Raw genomic sequence first — 21,820 nt, forward strand, 5'->3', positions numbered from 1 at the left:
ACAAAATGAAATAGTTCGAGGGAGTAAAGTGAGCCTAAATTTTGCTTAGTGGGTTAAGTGGATAAAGTAAACAGGTGAGGGGAGTAAACTGAACTTTTTTCCTAAATTTTGTTTTCAACATCTCTTAAGGACAACATGTACCAAGGCCATGTTGCTCCATGAAAAATGCACGGTCCCATTTTTAAGTGTCATGCAATTAGTATGTATGTGGACATGACAGTGCCCCATACAACAATACCATCCCTGCCTCTCACACTTCATCGATCAAGCAGTCAAGCTAGGCACATGCATTCAACACCAGTGAGGCAGTGACTGCTGCTTGTTTTCCTTTCGCTTTTTTTTCCCTGGACTCACGCTGTTGGTACCCGTAGCAGTTGAAAGGCACACACTGCGTGAGACGGCCACACAAAGCAGAACAGCACAAAGCCCTGCACCATCTTCTCTTCTCCCTCCATATATCTGCAGCTCTTGAACGACAATCCAGGCCACACTTCAGTTCAAGAAGTAGCACTAGCCTCTGCACAAGATCGACCAGTCCGAGAAGTGAGTGAGATGGCTCGTCGTCTTCGCCGCCCGTCTCCCGTCCCCGTCACCCGCCTGCTCCTCCTCGCCGGCCTCGCCGCCATCGCCGTGGCCGTCGCCATCGCCGTCGCCGCCCCAGCAGCGAAGGATCCAGAGGATGGGCAGATCCGGATCAGCGTCCAGTACCCTACCGAGGAGGAGTCGCAGTGGCTCGACCGCTGGGCGGAGAAGTACCGCTCCAAGGAGCCTGGCTCCGGCTTCTCGGTCCAGCCGGCCACCGACGAGGAGTCGGCGTACCTGAACCGCATCTTCTCCGGCAGCAAGAACTCCGGCTACGAGGGCCGCATCGAATTCGACGACAACGACCGTCCGTACGTATCCTCCCTCACCTCCATCTCCTCATGAGAACTGAGATTGCTTGCGCCTTGCTTTTGGAAGCTTAAACTGCGATTACTGCTACTACAACGCACCATCTTGAATAATTCTGCTCGTGTGGATTACGCTTCTGGTTCGCAGTAGGCTCGTCGTGGACAAATTCCACTCCGGAGCTCGCTCGTCGGAGCCCAGCGATGATCTGAAGAACAAGGAGGGGGAGTCTCACGCCGAGGTAGATTTTACCGGGCACCACCAGTGCATTCTCTTGTGTCAATAATCAATAATGCAAATCCTTCACTTGATGCTTACTAATCCAGTTCTCTCTTCTCAGCACGACGTCATGGAGCTCTAGGAACATCATCCAGACCTAATTGTGAGGCCACTGACTGCCTGGTGGATCGGCGGAATAATGGAGGATTAATTTTTCAAAAAAAGAATAATGGAGGATTGGCGGATGAGGAAACCGAGTTCCTGTGTCACGTAGGAGTAACGTGTTAACATGTTCTGGTAGCTTTGTTGTTGTGGTGTGGCAGCCAGTAGGGTTTGCCTTGAGACCGAGAGATTAGTGAAGTGATACGTCTGGTAACTTATTGGATGGGTCATTCTGTTGTGTGGTAATGTCGACCTTGAGACCAACTAGTCTTATTTCGTTTCTTGCCCTCCTGGCCTGCAAATTCCTGCTACGCCATCCCGTTTTTTTTGTCAAAAGAATTTCACAAATTGCTGGTAGATTTCAGTGAAGCAGAGGTGGAATCTCATCAAGAACGCGCTAATGAAACCCTCTAAAGAAACATTAAATCACTCTCTATACATGGAAAAGTTTTTCAGGAAAGTAAGAACGGGGAACAAAAGGAGGAAGGGGCACGGATCAAAACACAACAACAAAAGAACACATTTGTGCCTTTTGTGCAAAGCTGCACAGCATATATGAACGAACAACCCATTTACTGTGAAACAAAACAGAACAGTTTTAACTCTCAAACTGGCGAGTAAACATAAACCACATGCATTCAACACGCACGCTTTGTCAGGCAATTCGGCTGCTGCGTGGAACTGTCGCTGGTTTTTTTTTTAAAGATAAGGGAAAAAAGGTTCCAGCTTCTACACCCATGGATCATGGATGTATACAGCCTCACACAGTACAGACTAAGGTAGTACATAGACTACCAGCACCATAAAAAGGAAAGGTCTTAAACAAAGCAAATAGGACTGAATGCTAAGCCTCAATTCTATAACTGAATTTCCAATCAAACTTGTTGAAAAGCTCCATAACAGTAGTCTCGAGAATCCTGCATCCTTTTCTTAACCCATCTCTCTTCCTCTTTAAACAGCAACGACCACTCTTGATCCAATAAGTCCCGTGAAAACCACTTGCAAGGAAGATTTTGTTGGATATATAAGCACTTTTAGTTTTAATTTAATCCAGAAATAAATCATGAATACGATGAATAGATAGTAAATTAAACTAGACATGTCTACGCAAGATCTAGAGAAGTCTATCATTGCAAATAGAATCATACATTCTACCATACTATCCAGTGCTATCAGACTGCAACAGATCATAATAGCTAGTATGGAAGACATAATTTGAGATAAGAGATCGTACGTTTCTTTCTTGATGAAGACCGACTCCTAGACGACTACTGGGTACAACAGGCAATGACGATCAGCAGCCTGACGTTGTTTGTGACGACGAGTGACGCCCGAGCAACGAAGAGGTAGATGAGCCGTGGTGAAGGAGTCGACAAAGAACTTGACGAAGCGGAGGAAGCGATCGAGCAGTCGCGCAGAGCGCTTCCCAAAAACCTTATTCGCCCTCTCCCGATGCAGGATCGCTGAAGACGACGGTTCCGGAGACCTGCTCTCCCAATCGCCGGTGCACGCCGACAATCGGGATGGAGTAGACTACGGTGGCGGCGCAGCAGCGAGAGGAGGTAAAACCTAACTAGTACAAACCACCTTAGGGATATCCTAACCTAGGGGCCTTCCCGTATAGTAGTCTATATTGCATCTTTTTCATGAGAGAGGTGGTCCATATATATAGGGAGGAAAAGCCCCAACACCCTCATCTATTAGCAATATGGGACTAATAGATGGTGTACCCCCTCTTTACGCTAATGGGCCTTTGAGATTTATTCAGAATTATCATTTATATGGGCCAAGCCCATATATCTAACAATCCCCCACCAGATCTCAAATACCCATTTAGGTGTTTTGCACATTTCTCACTACTGGGCCTTTGAGATTTTTTCAGAATTATCATTTATATGGGCCAAGCCCATATATCTAACAATCCCCCACCAGATCTCAAATACCCATTTAGGTGTTTTGCACATTTCTCACTACTGTTTGATACACCAGTATTTCAGCAAGGACTATTAAGTTTAACTCTCGCCTAGAGCTTCAAGCTACATTCATCCACAACTTGAACAATGGACTAAGCCTTGAATTGCAAGTTTTGTGCGGACAAGTTTCACTCAAAGTCGGAACTAGTACCTGGCTGCCAGTAGCCTACCCCGCGAGTGGAGCATATACGTCATACTCCCTGGTCTCTTCATGAGCTTACTAGAGATCACCCAAGTCTCACAGACTGCGACCTTACAACAGTCAGGCTGATATAGGTATATTTTTCCAAGATGTTCTGCAGGGAAACATCTTTGCTAATTAAAGCCAACAAAATATATTAAGGCAGTAGCCACCCTGCCATGCAGTGGTTTGAGAGTGTTGCATCATTTCTCGAGTGGGTTAGTAGGATACTCTCATGCTATCCAATGGCTTGTTCTTCCCAAATCCTACTTCACGGGATCTCCGATCACATAGGTTGGGTTACCACCATGGTGTAGCTCATATGGGTCTCATACCCATCTCCTTTGATGCACTGTCTATCACATTACGTGACAGCCCCTTAGTGAACTGATCTGCCAAGTTCTTATCAGTTGAGATGTAATCCACTAATATTACTCCGGAGTTTCTCATTTTCCTGACAGATTTTAGACATCTCTTAACGTGTCTTGATAACTTCATATTGTCCTTAGAATTGTTCACTTTGACTATCACCGTTTGATTGTCACAATCATAAGTATTGCCGGCATAGGTTTCTCGACAATAGGCAAGTCCATCAAGAGTTCACGTAGCCAATCAGCCTCAACTGTGGCTGTATCTAATGCTGCAAGTTCTGCTTCCATGGTAGACCTCGTTAAGATAGTCTGTTTGGATGACCTCCATGAAACAGCACCACCACCAAGAGTGAAGACGTATCCACTTGTCACATACAATTCATCAGCATCAGATATCCAATTTGAATCACTATAGCCTTCCAGCACCGCAGGATACCCGGAGTAGTGAATTCTGTACTCCATAGTACCAACTAAATAGCGCATGACTCGCTCAAGCGCACGCCAATGATCATCTCCCAGATTAGAGGTAAACCGGCTCAGTTTGCAAACAGCATATGAGATGTCAGGCCTAGTAGCACTGGCTAAATACATAAGTGATCCAATAATCTGAGAGTATCTTAATTGGTCTCTACCAATTCTCTTGTTTTTCCGAAGTATCAAGCTCGGATCATAAGGTGCGGGAGAAGGCTTACTATCCTTGAAGCCAAACCGGCTCAAGACCTTTTCCACATAATGAGATTGCGTGAGAGTAATCCCATTCTCTCCTTTGATCAACTTGATATTCAGAATTACATCAGCCTCTCCCAGATCTTTCATGTCGAAATTTTGGCACAGAAATGACTTGACCTTTTTAATCACGTCAAGATTTGTACCAAAGATCAGTATGTCATCAACATACAAGCACAATATAACTCCCTCACCCCCACCATGGTGGTAGTACACACATCTATCAGACTCATTGACAGAAAAGCCTACTGATATGAGTGTAGTATCAAATTTCTCATGCCACTGCTTAGGTGCTTATTTCAGGCCATATAAAGATTTCAGCAATTTACACACCTTGTTCTCTTGACCCTTTATTACAAACCCATTAGGCTGATTCATATAAATTTCCTCATCCAACTCTCCATTAAGGAAAGATGTCTTAACATCCATCTGATGGACGAGAAGACCATGTGAGGCAGCAAAGGAAAGTAATACTCGAATACTGGTTAATCTTGCAACAGGTGAGTAAGTGTCGAAGAAATCTTCGCATTCTTTCTGGGTATAACCCTTAGCCACAAGTCGAGACTTGTACTTATCAATAGTACCATCAGGCCTAAGCTTCTTTTTGAATACCCACTTCCAACCCACAGGTTTACAACCATACGGTCGATCAACAACCTCCCAAGTTCCATTAGAAAGAATAGAGTCCATCTCACTATGGATAGCTTCTTTCCAATCATCTGCATCTGGAGATGCAAATGCCTCTAAAATAGTCTTAGGAGTATCGTCTACGAGATAGACAGTGAAATCATCACCAAAGGACTTTGCAGTTCTTTGTCTCTTGCTCCTCTTAGGAGCTTCACTGTTAACCTCCTCATGAACTGGCTCAAGTGTTTGTTCAGCATGATCAGGAAGCACAATAGGTTCAGGAGTTGTCTCAGCAATCATATCAGAAGATAGTCTAGACATACTATGCAATTATTTCATAGGAAATATATTCTCAAAGAAAGTAACATCACGAGACTCCATCAAGGTATTAACATGAACATCAGGCACCTCTGATTTAACCACTAAAAATCTATAGGCTATGCTATGATGAGCATATCCCAAAAAGACACAATCCACAGGTTTAGGTCCCAACTTACGTTTCTTGTTGATTTGGCACACTAACTTTGGCCAAGCAACCCCAAGTGCGTAAGTATGAAAGTGATGGTTTTCTTCCAATCCATTCTTCATAGGGAGTTTTCTCCTTATTCTTCATGGGTACTTTATTCAGGACATGACATGAAGTCAATACAGCCTCCCCCCACCATGCCTTAGATAATCCACTGGTGTCTAACATGGCGTTCACCAAGTCAGTCAAAGTGCGATTCTTTCTTTCGGCAACCCCGTTTGATTGGAGCGAATAGGGAGGCGTCCTCTCATGTACCATACCATGTTCTTCACAGAACAAGTTGAAATCATTAGAGAAATACTCGCCACCACGATCAGACCTAATTCTCTTGATCTTTTTCTCAAGTTGATTCTCAACTTCAGCCTTATATATTTTAAAGTAGTTAAGAGCCTCATCTTTTGTTTTCAATAAATATACATAGCAATATCTAGACGCATCATCTATGAAAGTCATGAAATATCTTTTTCCACCTTTGGTCAACACACCATTCATCTCGCATATATCAGAATGAATTAGTTCAAGTGGTGCCAAGTGTCTCTCCTCTGCCACCTTGTGAGATTTTCGAGGTTGCTTAGATTTCACACAACTATGGCACTTAGAAGGAAAAAATTGGAATTAACAGAGGCTGGAAAGTCGAGACATAGAACCAAAATTTAGATGACATAAACGTGAATGCCAAACACTTGCATCACTCTCATTAATACCATCACAAATATAGTTCACAGACTTATTGCAATAATCTGAAAGGGAAAAGCGGAACAAGCCTCCGCACTCATAGCCTTTACCAATAAATTGTCCACTCTTAGACACGAAGATTTTATTAGACTCAAGCACTACCTTAAAACCATCCCTACACAAAAGGGAGCCACTAACTAGATTCTTTCTGATAGAAGGGACATGCTGCACGTTCTTCAGTTGCACGATCTTTCCCGAAGTAAACTTCAGATCTACCGTACCAACACCATGAACAGAAGCATGTGACCCATTCCCCATTAGTACGGAGGAATCCTGAGCGACCTGGTAAGATGAAAACAAGGAGGCATCAGCACACACATGAACATTAGCACCAGTATCAAGCCACCAAGTATTAGTAGACTGAAACACCGAAAAAACAGAAGGTAAATTACCATACCCACTATTCCCGTCTCTAGCGCTGGTCACCATGCTCACAGACTTCTGCTGTGGAGGTTTTCTTCCTTTGCGGTTTGGGCACTTCTTTGCCCAATGGTCAGTAGAACCACACACGAAGCATCCCTCGTTCTCCTTGTTCTTCTTCTTCTTGAAGGTAGTGGACTGCTTAGGCTTATTGTTCTTGCCCTTGCCCTTGCCATCATTGCCATTGTGATGTGATTGGTGCACCATATTGGCACTGGTCTGACCCTCAACAGCTTTAGATCGTCCATCTTTAGCCCGAGCTTTCTCCTCAACATCAAGAGACGCAATCAAGTCTGAAATAGAAATTTCTGTCCTCTTGTGTTTGAGAGAAGTGGCGAAATCCCTCCAGGATGGAGGTAACTTGGCAATAATGCCCCCAGCCACAAACTTGTCGGACACGACAATCTTTAGCAGATCGAGTTCCTTCACCATGCACTGTAATTCATGAGCCTGAGCGACTACAGATTTTTTGTCAACCATCTTGTAGTCATGATACTGCTCAATGATGTACAGTTCAATGCCAGTATCTGAGCCACCGTAGTTTGCAGTCAGATCGTCCCACAACTCCTTTGTGACCGTGTGATGAAGGTACACATCCTGCAGATGTTCTGCAAGTGCACCAATCATAGTGCCCAAGAAGATTGTGTTGGCTTTCGAATATTCTTTCTCCTTTTCAGGAGAGAGAACCCCTTCCGGCTTGCCATTGGACACCCAGAACACCTTCATGGCAGTAAGTCACAGTGTGGCTTTCATTTGCCACCTCTTAAGTGCATGCCAGCAAACGGTACTGGCCTCATTGCATCAAGAAATCCAGCCATAAAACTAAAGTGCCTACAATAAGGTTTTTGGATTGTTGGATATATAAGCACTTTTAGTTTTAATAATCCAAAAATAAATCATGAATACGATGAATAGATAGTAAATTAAACTAGACATATCTACGCAAGATCTAGAGAAGTCTATCATTGCAAATAGAATCACACATTCTACCATACTATCCAGTGCTATCAGACTGCAACAGATCATAATAGCTAGTATGGAAGACATAATTTGAGATAAGAGATCGTACGTTTCTTTCTTGATGAAGACCGACTCCTGGACGACTACCGGGTATAACAGGCAACGACGATCAGCAGCCTGACGTTGTTCGTGACGACGAGTGATGCCCGAGCAACGAAGAGGTAGACGAGCCGTGGTGAAGGAGTCGACGAAGAACTTGACGAAGCAGAGGAAGTGATCGAGCAGTCGCGCAGAGCGCTTCCCAAAAACCTTATTCGCCCTCTCCCAGTGCAGGATCGCTGAAGACGACGGTTCCGGAGACCTGCTCTCCCAATCGCCGGTGCACGTCGACAATCGGGATGGAGTAGACTACGGTGGCGGCGCAGCAGCGAGAGGAGGCAAAAACCTAACTAGTACGAACCACCTTAGGGATACCCTAACCTGGGGGCCTTCCCGTATAGTAGTCTATATTGCATCTTTTTCATGAGGGAGGTGGTCCATATATATAGGGAGGAAAAGCCCCAACACCCTCATCTATTAGCAATATGGGACTAATAGATGGTGTACCCCCTTTTTACGCTAATGGGCCTTTGAGATTTATTCAGAATTATCATTTATATGGGCCAAGCCTATATATCTAAAAGATTTAGTAAAAGTTCTATAGGATAGCATGCCATTGGTAATCCGATACTCCTAGGGGCCGGGCTGTGCGGCTCCATGAGTTGACCACACCCACGTTGAAGTAGCCTACAAACTATGAGCAAGGAGATCCTCTCCTAGCATCATCAACTGAACCCTGATTTGCCAGGAAGTTAAGATCTCACTGCTCTCACACTTCATCAGGCATACTCTGATTATCTCGACGAGGCAAGTGTTCGAACAAAGCTAGACAATTAGATTTTAGAAGGGATGAAACAATTAACAAAAGGGAAAGAAAACGGTCGATGCAAATGGGCTCTCTGGTGCTAGATCCGCCAGGAACTCTAGGTGCTAGTCTAGCAGGTAAAAGATTTACTTGGCGCATGAACTCGCCAATACGATGTTGGTGAAGAAGCTGTTGACGCAGGGGTGGTGGCAGCGGCGAAGTCCGGTGCGGCGGTGCAGGCAATGGCGCTTCCCATCGCTCACAGCACCCCTCTCGATCGGTCTAGGGTTAGGAACTTCGGTGCGGCACTGGCGGCTCAGATTCACCTCGTGTCGTGTGCCCTAGCCCCCACCATCCTTTTATGGCGCTACGTGACAGGGGCCCATCTTCCAGAAGAATTGGCTGAGCGCCTCCGATTAGGGTGCGGACCAAGGGTCCAATTGGCCATTGTGCCAACTGGTGGAGATCAACCTAACATTCTCCCCCTTGATCTTACCTTATGACTTAAACTTAACTTACTTTATCTTGTTCCCATTCCATCACAGATCAGTGCATAGAGCGTGCCTCATCATCACGGTCAGTTGCCATTAGATTTAACAGCTACAATACATCTCTCTGTTTTGAAACAGATGCTCAACTAAGCCCTTAGTATCCAGAAATCATAGGCTTTCCCGTCAACCCATGTCGACTGTGTGTTCTCTGAACACACTGGGTGGTAAGCATTTGGTAAGCGGATCCGCAAGTACTTGCTTGGTACTTATACGCTCAATGTTTTCTTGATTCTGGATTTTCTCCTTTACAACATATTACTCAATGTCAACATGTTTGGCAGCACACTTGACTTGTTGTCATAGGAGTGAATTACTTTAAATGGTTATTGCTGTTGTTCACCATTGCTGATTCCAGGTACAAATTCCATTAACCATTTCTGCCTGTCCCTAAAGCCTCATAACAAGCTATACTATGGGTATGCATCATGGATGATACCTCAACCGTTTCTTTGGAGCTTTTCCACAACAAAACTCCAACTGCGAGTGTTAGAAACTACTGTGGATTTTTCTACACATTTCGCCGAAATTCAACATTTTGTACCCACAACTATTTGAGAGTACTTGTTATTTATTACTCATCATGAGCCTTATAATACTTTGCAAAATTGCAAGACATTCGTAACTCCATTCCAATGATCTATATCTAGACTGGACTTCTGCCAAAACATCCCGGATACGTGAGCTACGTCAGGGTAAGTTCTTACTTGTGTACTCATTAAGCTTCCAATAGCCGAAGCATATGGAACCATGTACATTTGATCGATCTCATATTGGTTCATGGAACACTAAAAGTCCCAAAAATATTACCCTAGACCATAGGAGCAGACGTAGGTTTACTTGTATGCATACTTTCTTTCTTTAGAATATTTTCTAAGTATGCCTTTGCGATGATTCTAATACCCCTTTTCCTTTTATCTCAGTGAATTTCAATTCCTAGAACGAATGACACTTTACTGAGATCATTCATATTATAACTTGAGGACAAACTTCTACTTCTCCCATAGCAGATTAACATCGCTACTAGTGAGTAGGATGCTATCTACACACAGTATGTAGAAAATGATTTTTTCATTCTTGAACTTTGCATAAAGGCTATTGACCTTGTCATTCTCTTCAAACCCAAACTTTCTTATTGTTTCATCAACTTTCATATTACTGTCTAGAGGCTTGTTTCAATCCGTAAATGGATTTCAGCAGGTAGCATCCCATACATTCTTTTCCTTCCACGACAGAACCTTCGAGTTGTGCCATGTTAACATTTTTCATACAAATCCCTGTTGGGTGATTCCGTCTTTACATCCATCTGGTGTAACTCTAAATCGCAATGTGCCACTAATGCCATTATGATTCTAAAGGAATCCTTGCATGAGACTGGAGAAGAACTCTCATTGCAACTTATTTCTTCTCTTTGCGTAAAGCCTTTCGCCACAAGTGGCACCTTGTATCTTCCTCTATTCCCTTTGGAGTCACATCTTGTATTGTAGACCCATTTACAGCCCACTGTTCTAACTCCATCAGGAATTTCTTTAAAATCCCAAACATCATTGGTACTCGTCGATTTCATCTCATCTTCTATAGCCTCTTGCCATTCAGATGAGTGAGTGCTTCTCATGACTTCTTGAAATGAGGTGGGATTACCTCCATTTGAATCTGGGGCCTCAGCTACTGGTACTTCTTTCATATGGGGCTATTGTTGCTCTTCATTGTCAAGAGACAATTGACTCTACAAGCTCTTGTATAACAAGATCCTTGTTTACATTATTTATCTTCCTTGAATGGCTAACAACAAGTATTGTATAATTCATACAACATCAACAGGTATTGAGAAAACTTGTTGCTCTTGAATCATCAAAGCGAACAACAGTCCCATTTCTCTCTTCAAGTCTTAGGTCTCTACATACCATGCTCCCCCAGATCATCCCATCTTTTGAAAAGATGGTGTATCATCAAATTCCTTATTTAGGTTTAATGTGTTAGAGCCTCATATGATGCTTTAAGCACCGCCTTAATATCTTTGAGGCTCATCCAGTATGAATACTGACTGACTATGCTATCTTCCTATCGGAACTAATGAAAAGTCTAGGAATTTAGCTATGGGGTATCATTATTATGACCGTTGTATCGTTGTACTTTGCTGACGGTCATGTTTTACAGATCACTTTTGCTCTCAATGCATACTATGCATCGCATTATGGGGAGAGTATCTTTCTTAATTGATCTTACAATTGATTCTCCCCCTCGAAATATGGCATGAACTTTACTGACATAATTTCGAAAACTATTTAGAACTCTTGTGAACGAGAAGGCATCCATGAGGTACTTCATTCACATGATTATGTCATGCAAACAAAGTTATTTCTTAATTCGTATGAGGAGTACACTTTTCTCATTCCACTTCAAGAACTCAACAAAGTCCTTTATCAGCAGTACTTCTGCAAGTCATGCTTGCATATCATTCTTATCTTTGGTTCATTTTCAACTTTTTTTGGTCTGTAAACTCATTTCATGACAAAATGATACTACAAGGAAGGATTCGAAAGCTTGGTTGATAGATTCAACCTATCAAGCCTTAAACTTTTCCCTTTCCTTTCGATCTACATCTAATGACTCCATCTTAGTGGCCATATTATACATTCAAAATGTACATTCCACCATTACTAGATTACTCTGCAATGAGCTACTCAATTAGAGTGCCCACGTACATCTGTAGAGATTTAGTTAACCGGCTGTCCACCTTCTTTTAGCATTGGTGTGATTTTGGGATTGCAACCCTTATGGCACTTGACTCATTGAGTGTTTAATGACCATGACACAATAGAAATGCACAGCCAATTTTAGGATAGCATAAGATCTACCCTTAACTTCTCTCATTGTGCGGGATACACTGAAACACATGAGTCATCACAAATTTCTCCTGCTACGCAGGATTTGAATAGCATAAGTACTATGCCAAAACTTCTCCCGCCATGCGGGATAATTCCTAAATACAAGAATTAGCTCTCAGGACATAAGAAGTGTTTGAACATCAAATTCAAAAATAAATCCGAATACTCTGTAACACACACGTTTAATCTGACGTTGGTCAAATTAGACATGCATCTTACTTATTGCAGCTTTTATCTTAATGATGGAAATAAAAACTTACAGTAACGAAAACTTAGACATGACGACCAAAAATATTCACTTATATTTCATTTTCCGATTAAATCTTCCCTTTAATGTAATCAGAAAATTAATGAACTAACAATAACGGAAGCTTTTGGTGAGAGAAAATTGAACTCATTTTAGACCAAAATAGGCTGAACTCAAGCCTTTTCATTTACATAGCCCAGCATTGCAGCCGACTAACCTCAAGCGTTGATTGGAATCAACGATTGCCTGTCTTTTCCTCTTTGGCAAATGCATTAATTTAACGTTGGTCCAAACCAAAACATACTGTTGACGTCAGATTTTGACACGTATGGGATCGGCGTCGAGAGGGGAAAGGATTGGCCGATGCGGCAGGTCAAAAGGTCACGATTGGGAATCGGCTAATTGGTGCTACAGTTGGGAATCGGCCAATTGGCGTTACAGTGTTTTGGCAGATGGAGTTGGTGGAGATCGGCCGATTGCAATGCTGGAGCGATTGGGCCAATATGGGCTTAAAGTGGATCAGAGAAAGAAGATGAAGAAAGTTTTTGGCTCGTGGGAGTATAATAACCAACTCTGATACGAGTTACGTTTGTAAATATTCGTTTTCGTTTAAAGTTAGAGATAGATCCTAGTCGGTTAGGAAATCAGTTGTAACAGGCTATAAATAGCCATCTTTAGAGATTTGTAAACAACACATCAATCAATACAAACAATCTACTTTTTCATCGTACTTTACTTTCAAGTCGGCGACTTCGCCAATACATCTTTTTCTTTCACGAGTTCATATGGGTTGGCAGGGCTGCATCGACACGATCTCCGGCCGATTCTGTAAGTTCTGTCTATCGAGTAATATCTAAGCTTCAACTTTGGGCGCATCGCTATCATTTTGTTTAGATTTATTCACCAGTTATCGATATTTACTAGAATTATAGGTTTTATCTATTGTTCTAGTTTTATCACCAGTTATCCAGCTTGAGATTTGAACTATCAGCTTTATTGTCATTATTCTTGTTTATCATTATACAACCAATTAGATCTATTTCAGGTGTTGCTTTGTAGCATTGTTTAGTCTACTCTAGTAGTTTCTTTACAATCGCTGCGTGATTATAAGCTGTTCTATAGCCGTTCATCTCCATAGCAAATTGACCGTTCGCTAATACGCTTTTTGAGATAGATCGGAATTTCAGCCGATCGAAACCCCTGGAATTTGACACGTTTATTTCCTTGTCAATCAACAGGTCAGATTGACCGGCATGCCGCGCGAACCGCACCAGGGCGATCACCCGAACAGGAGCTAAGCAGATTCTCCCGGGTCGTGTGTCCGACGCTGAAGGCTATCGGCCGATTTCTAGCGCCAACACATACAAATATTCCTCCACATTAATTCTATATCACCGTTGGGCAAAAACAAAATTAATGCATAAAACTCATTAATTCTTCTTCATTAATTCTATATCACGGACATTCTTCCACATTAATTCTATATCACCGTTGGGCAGAAATAGAATTAATAATGATAAAACAAACTTATAGCACCACAACTTTATCAACAATGTTGGTCAGTAGACAAAATTGTCATACTTAGAAGAATAATTATTTTCTAATTAAATTTTCCCGTTGGTTCAAATTTAATTAGAGAAATATATTAAAACCTCAACTTAATGCATAAAATTGGCAAAATAAAGCTAAAAATTCATCTTAATTCAAACTTAATACAGCGGAAGCTTAAACTTAACTTGTGGAATTTACCCACAGGAAAAACTCATTAAACTTATTTTTATTTGAGCCACTAATTAATTTCCAGAAATAACAAAATCGCTGGAAAAGGAAAAAAACAACAGGGGCTCATTCTTTACTGTTACTTCGGCCCACGCGAGGAACTAGCCCGCAATGGCCTGGTTTCTCCACCCTTGCCTGGGCTTGCGGCCGGCGCAAAAAAAGGCCTACGTTGCTGAAATACGAAACCGGCCTAGCTTGGCCAGCTATTCGGCCTAGCTCGGTGCACGGCCCATGACGGCTCGCTGGCTTGGCTTGGCTGGCTCGCTTGTAGCAGCTTAGCAGGCCCCAATTTGGGCTCAGGCCGCCAAAGCGGCCTGCTGCCCCTTCCCACCTGGGCCAAAAACCGGTCCGGCTGATCTACGCCGTCCGTCGCGATGGACGGTTGAGCGCGTTCCTCGCGCGAGCAAAACCACCGAGCGGTCATCCGGTTCTCAACCCTAGCTCAATTCTCCTCCTTTCTTTCTTCTTTCAGCGCTGCCACACATGGCCAGAGCTGAGTGAGTGAGCGCCGCTGGGGCGACAGGGCGTCGCTGCTGCGGAGGAGCTGTGGAGCTCGATGCTGGTGCGGGGCAAAGCCCAAAAACCCAACGGTGCACACGGCTCCCCCCGCAGCAAGGCTCTAGGCCGCCCCTTTCTCCGGTGGTTTGACGGCCCAATACAGCGCCGCCGCCGGCCCTCTCGCGGGTGTGCACGCTCGCCCTAGGGTGAATGCGCTGCCGTTGAGCAGACTCACGTCGGTGCCTACGACATCCGCCATGGGTCCAACTTCTTCTTCCCGGATGGATCCGGTGAGAGTTAGGGTTCTTACTTGTTCTGTATTTCTTCCCCTTCGCATAGGGTTTCGGTGGCGGCGGTCGGCGAGTAGTGTCCGACGGCCGTCGCCCTTTGATTTGATTCACAATCACCTTCTTCTATATGCTTCTAGTTTTTAATTCGTGTGGAAAGACAACTTCCCCAACTAGATCTACACTGTAGTACGGCTCTGCTACCATTGTTAGATCCGACAGGAACTCTAGGTGCTAGTCTAGTGGGTAAAAGACTTACTTGGCGCATGAACTCACCAATATGGTGTTGGTGAAGAAGCTGTTGATGCAAGGGTGGCGGCAACGGCGAAGTCCAGTGTGGTGGTGCAGGCGATGGCGCTTCCTGGCGCTCACAGTACCCCTCTCGATCGGTCTAGGGTTAGGAACTTCGGTGGGGCATTGGCAGCTCAGATTCACCTCGTGTAGTTTACGATAAGGGTGAGTTGTTGCAACGATGTGTGCCATAGTAATAAGTGGATATTACAACGCCCATTGTCATTGCAATTTTGTTAATTGCAACAGCAGGCGTCGTTGCTATAGTGGCTATTGCAATGACATTGCACTGTTGCAAACAAGCGTTAGTGCAATGTAAGAATGTTGTTGCAATATGAGACTTATGTTGTTGCAATATGCTAACAGGATATCTCAACAAAATACTAGTCATGGCTATATGCGTTAAACATATCCTAATGAAATATGGCGTTGCAACATGCTTAAAGGGTATCGCACCGAAATATGGGTCATCGTTATATGCTCAATGGATATCGCAATGATGAGAAAGCATTGTAATATGCTTACAAGGTATCGCAATGAGGTACGTGCCATCGTTATATGCTTCAACCATATCACAACAAAATATGTCGTGATTATATGCGTACAGGATATTGCAACACAACACGGGTCGTGGTTATACGCTCAATGGATATCGCAACGACGAGAATGGGTTTTAATATGCTTACAAGGTATCACAATGAGGTACGTGCCGTCATTATATGCATCAACCATATCGCAATGAAATATGTCATGGTTATATGCGTACAGGATAGTGCAACACAATATGGGTCTTGGTTATACGCTCAATGGATATCACAACGGAAAATATGTCGTCGTCATATTTTTTAATACAACGGAAGATCCAAAACAAAAATTGATGCCACATATATATCATTAATTAAATCAATCCATCATTCACGCACACCATTCATGATAAAACAAAATATTCGACATATGAAAATACTCTTGTCCATTCATCCACATGATTCCCAATAATAAAGTATGTAGAACACCTATATTATTCGTACGCATCTATAATCTTGATCACTCCCAACATTCATGATGATCAACTTTGCTTGAAGGTCTGCTTGTAACCTGTAGGCAACCTTGAGTCTTATTGCCCCTCCATAGCTTCACTGGCCTGTTGAAGCGAAGAGAAACAAACAAGTGAATTAAAACTTGTGAAGCTACTTTGTCTTGGAATCAATATGCAGCAATATTGAAAGCACAATTCTAGTTCGTACCTGTTGTACTTTCTTTTTCCCTGCTCGTGTTTTAGCACCAAATATAAGCTGTTGTGTACTAATGAATCTGGATCCTGCAATAGCTCCTGCACCTTTACCGCGATTCTCATTGAATAGACTCTTTGCAACGTTGGAAGTTTTAGCATTTCTGGTTGGTGCCAAAGTTCTTTTTTCGGTTGTGACAATGGTGCTTGGAGCATTCTAGATCATAATAAAGTTCTTGGAACAATGTTAGCTGAAATTTAATGCAAAAAACCATCATGATTGGAATGCTTGTTTGATGTTGTTACGGTTTGATGTTTCTTGACTATGCACTACTTGTGTTGCAGCAATATTTTCCTCAGTGCTCCCAGCTTCATTATCAGTTGTTTTATTGTTGGTTTGAGGGGTATGCTGAACAATTTAAAAGTGGCCACGTAAGAGATTAGCGACATATGTATATATATTTTCAATCACAACCAATTATTGTCGATACCTGGTTCCTTGTTTCTTGTCTATCCAGTACTGGCGTTGCATCAATGTTATGCTCGGTGGTCCTAGCATCAACTTCAGTTGTATCATTGTTGTTTGCCGGGGTATGTTGCGGATTTTAAAAGAGGCAAGATATTAGCGACATTATGCAAATTTAGAACACAACAGAAATAAACATGCACACATTATATTCTGGTTACGTCTCGCAGTAAAGCCTAATGATAAGGCGTGATCATTGTAGCAACTTCCCCCATCAATTCTTGTCTAAGTGCGGCTTTAAGTTGTTCTATCTCTGCTTCCTTTTCAGCTTCATGCTTCTACATTTTTTCATATAACTGACATTCTTATTCTTCGAGCCTCTCTATTCTATCCTGAAGGGCTTTCTACTTTCGTTTTGGATTCGACAAGTAACCATGGCTACGTGACCTATTGTATTTGGCTCTTGTTGTTTCCATGTACGTTTCCTGGAAAACTTGGTCTTCCTTAGCAGGTCCAGAAGTGTAACTTGTTGGTTCTTCTTCATCTGATTGTGTTTGAGATAATTTTCTGGATGTACTAGTCTGATGGCAAGAAACAATTAATTGTAACATTAATCTGGTCATGTTTTCATACCAAAAAATAGCTTGTAATGCCGAATCAATGTTATGATCAAATTAGCACTCAGTACTCACATAAATACTTTCAGCCAGGTGATTTGTCCATCTTCCTTCCCTAGTGTGAGTAGTCTTCCAAAGTTCCAAAAGGGGTGGCTCAGCACCAGTTACTAGATCTCTCTATGATTGCAACATTAAACGCCATTAATATAGCATTATGTAATGTACTGAAAGTTGAGAATAAGTAAACAAATCTTTACCTTTTCCCAACTCCACTACGAGAAAGGTTTGAAACCCCTCGAGTGATTTGTTCTCAGTTGGCTACGATTCGAAGAGTTCATACTGCTCCTAAAGTAATGGTTAGCGATGAAAAGTTGAACTCATGATTGTGTTCTTTTACTTACAAAAGAGGGCGTACCTTGAAGTCCTTAGTTCCAAAGTACATGTTCAAATAGTGCCACTCGACAATATCTATGTCTTCAGGCTTATGTTTCATTCTCTCATCATAATTGTGGTATGCCTTGTCTGTAGAATGCAAAACGGATCGCCAACTTTTGTAGGGTTGATTGGCAACCTTCCATATCTTTTTGTTCGGACTCTCAGTGGTCTCAAGGTCCCAATGATCCTAGTGGGAAAGAAAACTTGTTATGAATTCTACACTCAAAATATATGTTTCCAAGAAAATAGAGGGAACAAGACTAATATATAACATTATAATGCAACATGAGGTGGCCATTGACATACCATTATAGATTTTGCGATATCATCCTTGACATGCTGACACACAACTTTCCAATTTCTAACTCCAATTGATGGAGCCTTCTGCTTTGTAAATAGAACAACCTTATCCACAAAGGTACATCTATTATCTCCACAGGGACCACCCACATTTTTGAAAAATTTGATTTTTAGTTTCTATGAGCCAGTCTTTGATCTTTTGGCCACCGCAGCTAGCCCTTTCAAGCATCCTCGGCTCATTTTAGAAACTTACATTAAGTCATGCACAATAAGAGCATAAAAAACTGCAGAAGGTGTGAAGCTTTTAGAACCTGTTGTCTGCTTTTGTTTCCTAGCATGTGTTGGCCATTGTGATGGTAGCGCAGCGCTACTACCATTGCTCTCATCACATACTTTTGTAGGCTTTGCTTGACCTCTATTATAAGCCACTGAACAAATAAAAAACAAGTGCACTTAGAGGGTTGTACAATTTTCATCAAAAATAAGAATTAGTTCAGAGGAAAAAGGATTTACAAATATCTCTCATAAGGCCTTTCTACCTTAACCATTTAGAGTATGTTTTTACTATTTCTTACCTATAGTCATCGTTTAGATCTGCAAGTTACCAACACAATTATGTGAGTACATTTTACAGTTGTAGACACATGTGCATAGTGTAGTACAAACAGCATACATACCACAATCTGGGTCTTGGTCTTGAAGTCAATCTTTGTATTCATCAAGTGATTCATCATTACTAGTATCAGCATCAGTAACATCATCAGACTCATTCACCCTTGGTCGTTTCAGGGGTGTAATATTGATAGCTCCAACCAGTTCTTGTTTTGATAGTATCAACCTTAGTTTCCTTTCTTCAAATAAATCCATGTACTGAAACATGCGCTCTACATCTTTGGGGTAACCAATTGACTGAACAGATGCATCAACATTTCCTATTCTCTTCTTGTAGTAGTAATAGTCCCGCGCACCATATCCAAGTTGATCTTTGTAATGCCACAAGCTGACAAAGTCTAATTGTGCCCTATCAATATTAGCCTGAACTAGGCACACATCTTGTCCTTCTGCCCCCAGGCACTGTACCATTACCTGCCACGTTTGACATGTCAACTTGTCTGATCTGTATGTGCACATAGATATCAAAACCCCTGCATCAATGAATGAAGATGTAGTACTACTAGTGCTATGCGAAAAACTAATCAGTAGTAATTAGATCTGTGATTTATAAAAGCATGCACCAATGAGGCAGCATCAAATCGATTGTACACAATTAATGTGCAGAAATTTTCTGCCATAACCCTAGAAGGCCTTAAAGGTGGATGCGAACCTGTAACGTTCGTCTTCAATATCGGCTTTCTCGACTCTGACCATACTTGGTCGTGTGCTAGGTTCTTCACTGCCGGCCATGGAAGGAGTCACCATGGAAGGAGGAGTCGCCATGGATGGAGTCGCTTGGGCAGAGAGGAACCGTCGCCCCCCTGACGCAGCGGGCAGAGTTTTGGGGGCAAGTGGGGAGGACGGTGAGATATTTGAGGGTTTAGGAAAAAAAAGAATGGAGGAAACATTGCACTAGTACTAAAAATTAGAGACACAACCTGTTGGGATGTAGTGGGTCCCACAATGGAAATCCAAGGAGAAATGAATGCACCCAAGTGTGGGTTCTTTTTATAGGTGCATCGTAACACCTATATGCAGGGAGGTGTAAGGTGTGCTTAGACACAAAAGCACATTGCGAAAATACAACTCCATTGGATAGACAAAACCTTGTAGTGACTACAAGTTGAGCCAAATTAACCACAAACATAATTCCAGCACTACAAATTGAGCCAACCAGTCATGGACATCGTCAAGCAAAAGCAAAAGAAACGCTACAATTAGTTATCGATCCCCATTCTCCTTTCAAACACCACAATTTCGTGGCGTATCCTACAGTCCTCATTGCAAAAAAGCGTAGCTTGTTCCCACATCGTGCCCACCCACTGCGGCGCGGGAGAGCTCGTGGAGGGATGGCTGGGGAGCGGCAAAAAAATCTACAATCCCTTTGAGGGTGGAGGCCTCCGGGTTCCCCACACCAACCAGCAAAGTGAGGAGGGTGTAGTACCTGTCCGGCTCGTTCCACTGCATATCCTCCCAGTACGTCCTGAGCAATGCCACGTGCTGTTCGACGGATGGGTTGGTGCACGCACGGTGCATGACCCTGCAGACCGCTCGTAGGTTGTGGAGGTCATCCATGGGCTAGAAGGAGGTTGCAGCAACATGGCTGGCGATGTCAATTAGCACCTCCATAGGGAGGTCATGAGCAATCAGCATTGCCTTCCTGATGCCATGAATGTGGAGAGGTGGAGGGTCATGAAATCTAAGGGGGGACGGTGGAAGGGGGTTCCGGCGGGCTACAGGCCGAGTTCTTGAAAACGTCTTTTTGTGATATGGCGAGGAGACTACGGAGAAGGCCTGGGTATAGGAGGAGTTATAGATATTCCCCGATGCCGGTGCATTGGGAACTGCCGAAGAATAAGCTGACTTTTCTCGGGTATGGCAGGTGACCGCTGGAACAGGCCCCGCAATAACTTCCCACATCCTGTCCCATCCCGTCCCATTGCATACCGCAATAACTTCCCACATCCCATCTCGTCCCATCCCGCTGCATACTGCAATAACTTCCCACATCCCGTCCCGCAGGCCTAGTACTCAAAAACTCTGTTGACTACGACTCACATTACACAGTGACGCAGCAAAACATGCATGACACGCCCCGATCGATATGCTAGATGGTGGACATGACACATCAGTCTTAATTATGAAGATAGCTTTCGCATGCTTTCGTACCTAGCATGAAATCATCTCGGTATCAATCCCCTTGCCCCTCAATATTCTTTTCGAGTTTCCCTGGGTAAAAGGCGGCTCTTCGTGGGAAGTGGCGCGACCAGGCTATGGATCGGGTAAATGACATAGATCAAACACGAAGCTAGGACATACTAGATAAGTGTACCTTGGTAAAGATGTCACACTACAAAAAGAACAACTACCTCAATGGTTTGTGCGATAAATCATGTCCTTGAGGAGCTCGATTACCAATTTGCACCGAAACATTGTCTTTTAGCTCCCACATGAAAACACCTCAAGGCAAAGAAGGTTTGACATTGAACTTGATACACCTATATGATATGCCATATATATGATACACCTATATGATACACAGTGGACCATAAAAGATTCCAACTTGCCTATTCATAAACCCCTGGTATGTTGGACACATTCGATAAAGTTCCATTCATTGTAGAGTAAGTAAATATTGAAGCAAATGACAAAATGTTAATACAAGGGGTCGGGTAACACAATGTAAATAAAACCACGTGAAAGGGAAAAGTTGTCCGAGAAATTGGAAAAAAGAATCAACGGATTTGGACAATAAATGCGAAATCTAAACACGTTTAACGTTTTCACAATGAATCAAAATAAAAGAAAAGAACACCATGAACCGAAGTAGAGCAGCATATGAACCCGACGCCGACAAGTGGGTCCCGCATGTTAGTCACACACTGGTCCA

General features: G+C 42.9%; 1 protein-coding gene across 1 annotated transcript; it reads left to right on the forward strand.

The window, feature by feature from the left end:
* The first annotated feature begins 298 nt into the window (after window positions 1-298).
* On the forward strand, window positions 299-1,571 carry LOC117850255 (uncharacterized). The gene is made up of 3 exons (XM_034732068.2): window positions 299-893; window positions 1,039-1,129; window positions 1,229-1,571. Exons 1-3 carry the CDS (start codon window positions 553-555, stop codon window positions 1,247-1,249), a joined length of 453 nt encoding a protein of 150 aa, XP_034587959.1. The 5' UTR covers window positions 299-552; the 3' UTR covers window positions 1,250-1,571.
* Window positions 1,572-21,820: the final 20,249 nt, after the last annotated feature.

Source organism: Setaria viridis, chromosome 3, assembly GCF_005286985.2.
Source record: "Setaria viridis chromosome 3, Setaria_viridis_v4.0, whole genome shotgun sequence".
Taxonomy (NCBI): Eukaryota; Viridiplantae; Streptophyta; class Magnoliopsida; order Poales; family Poaceae; genus Setaria; species Setaria viridis.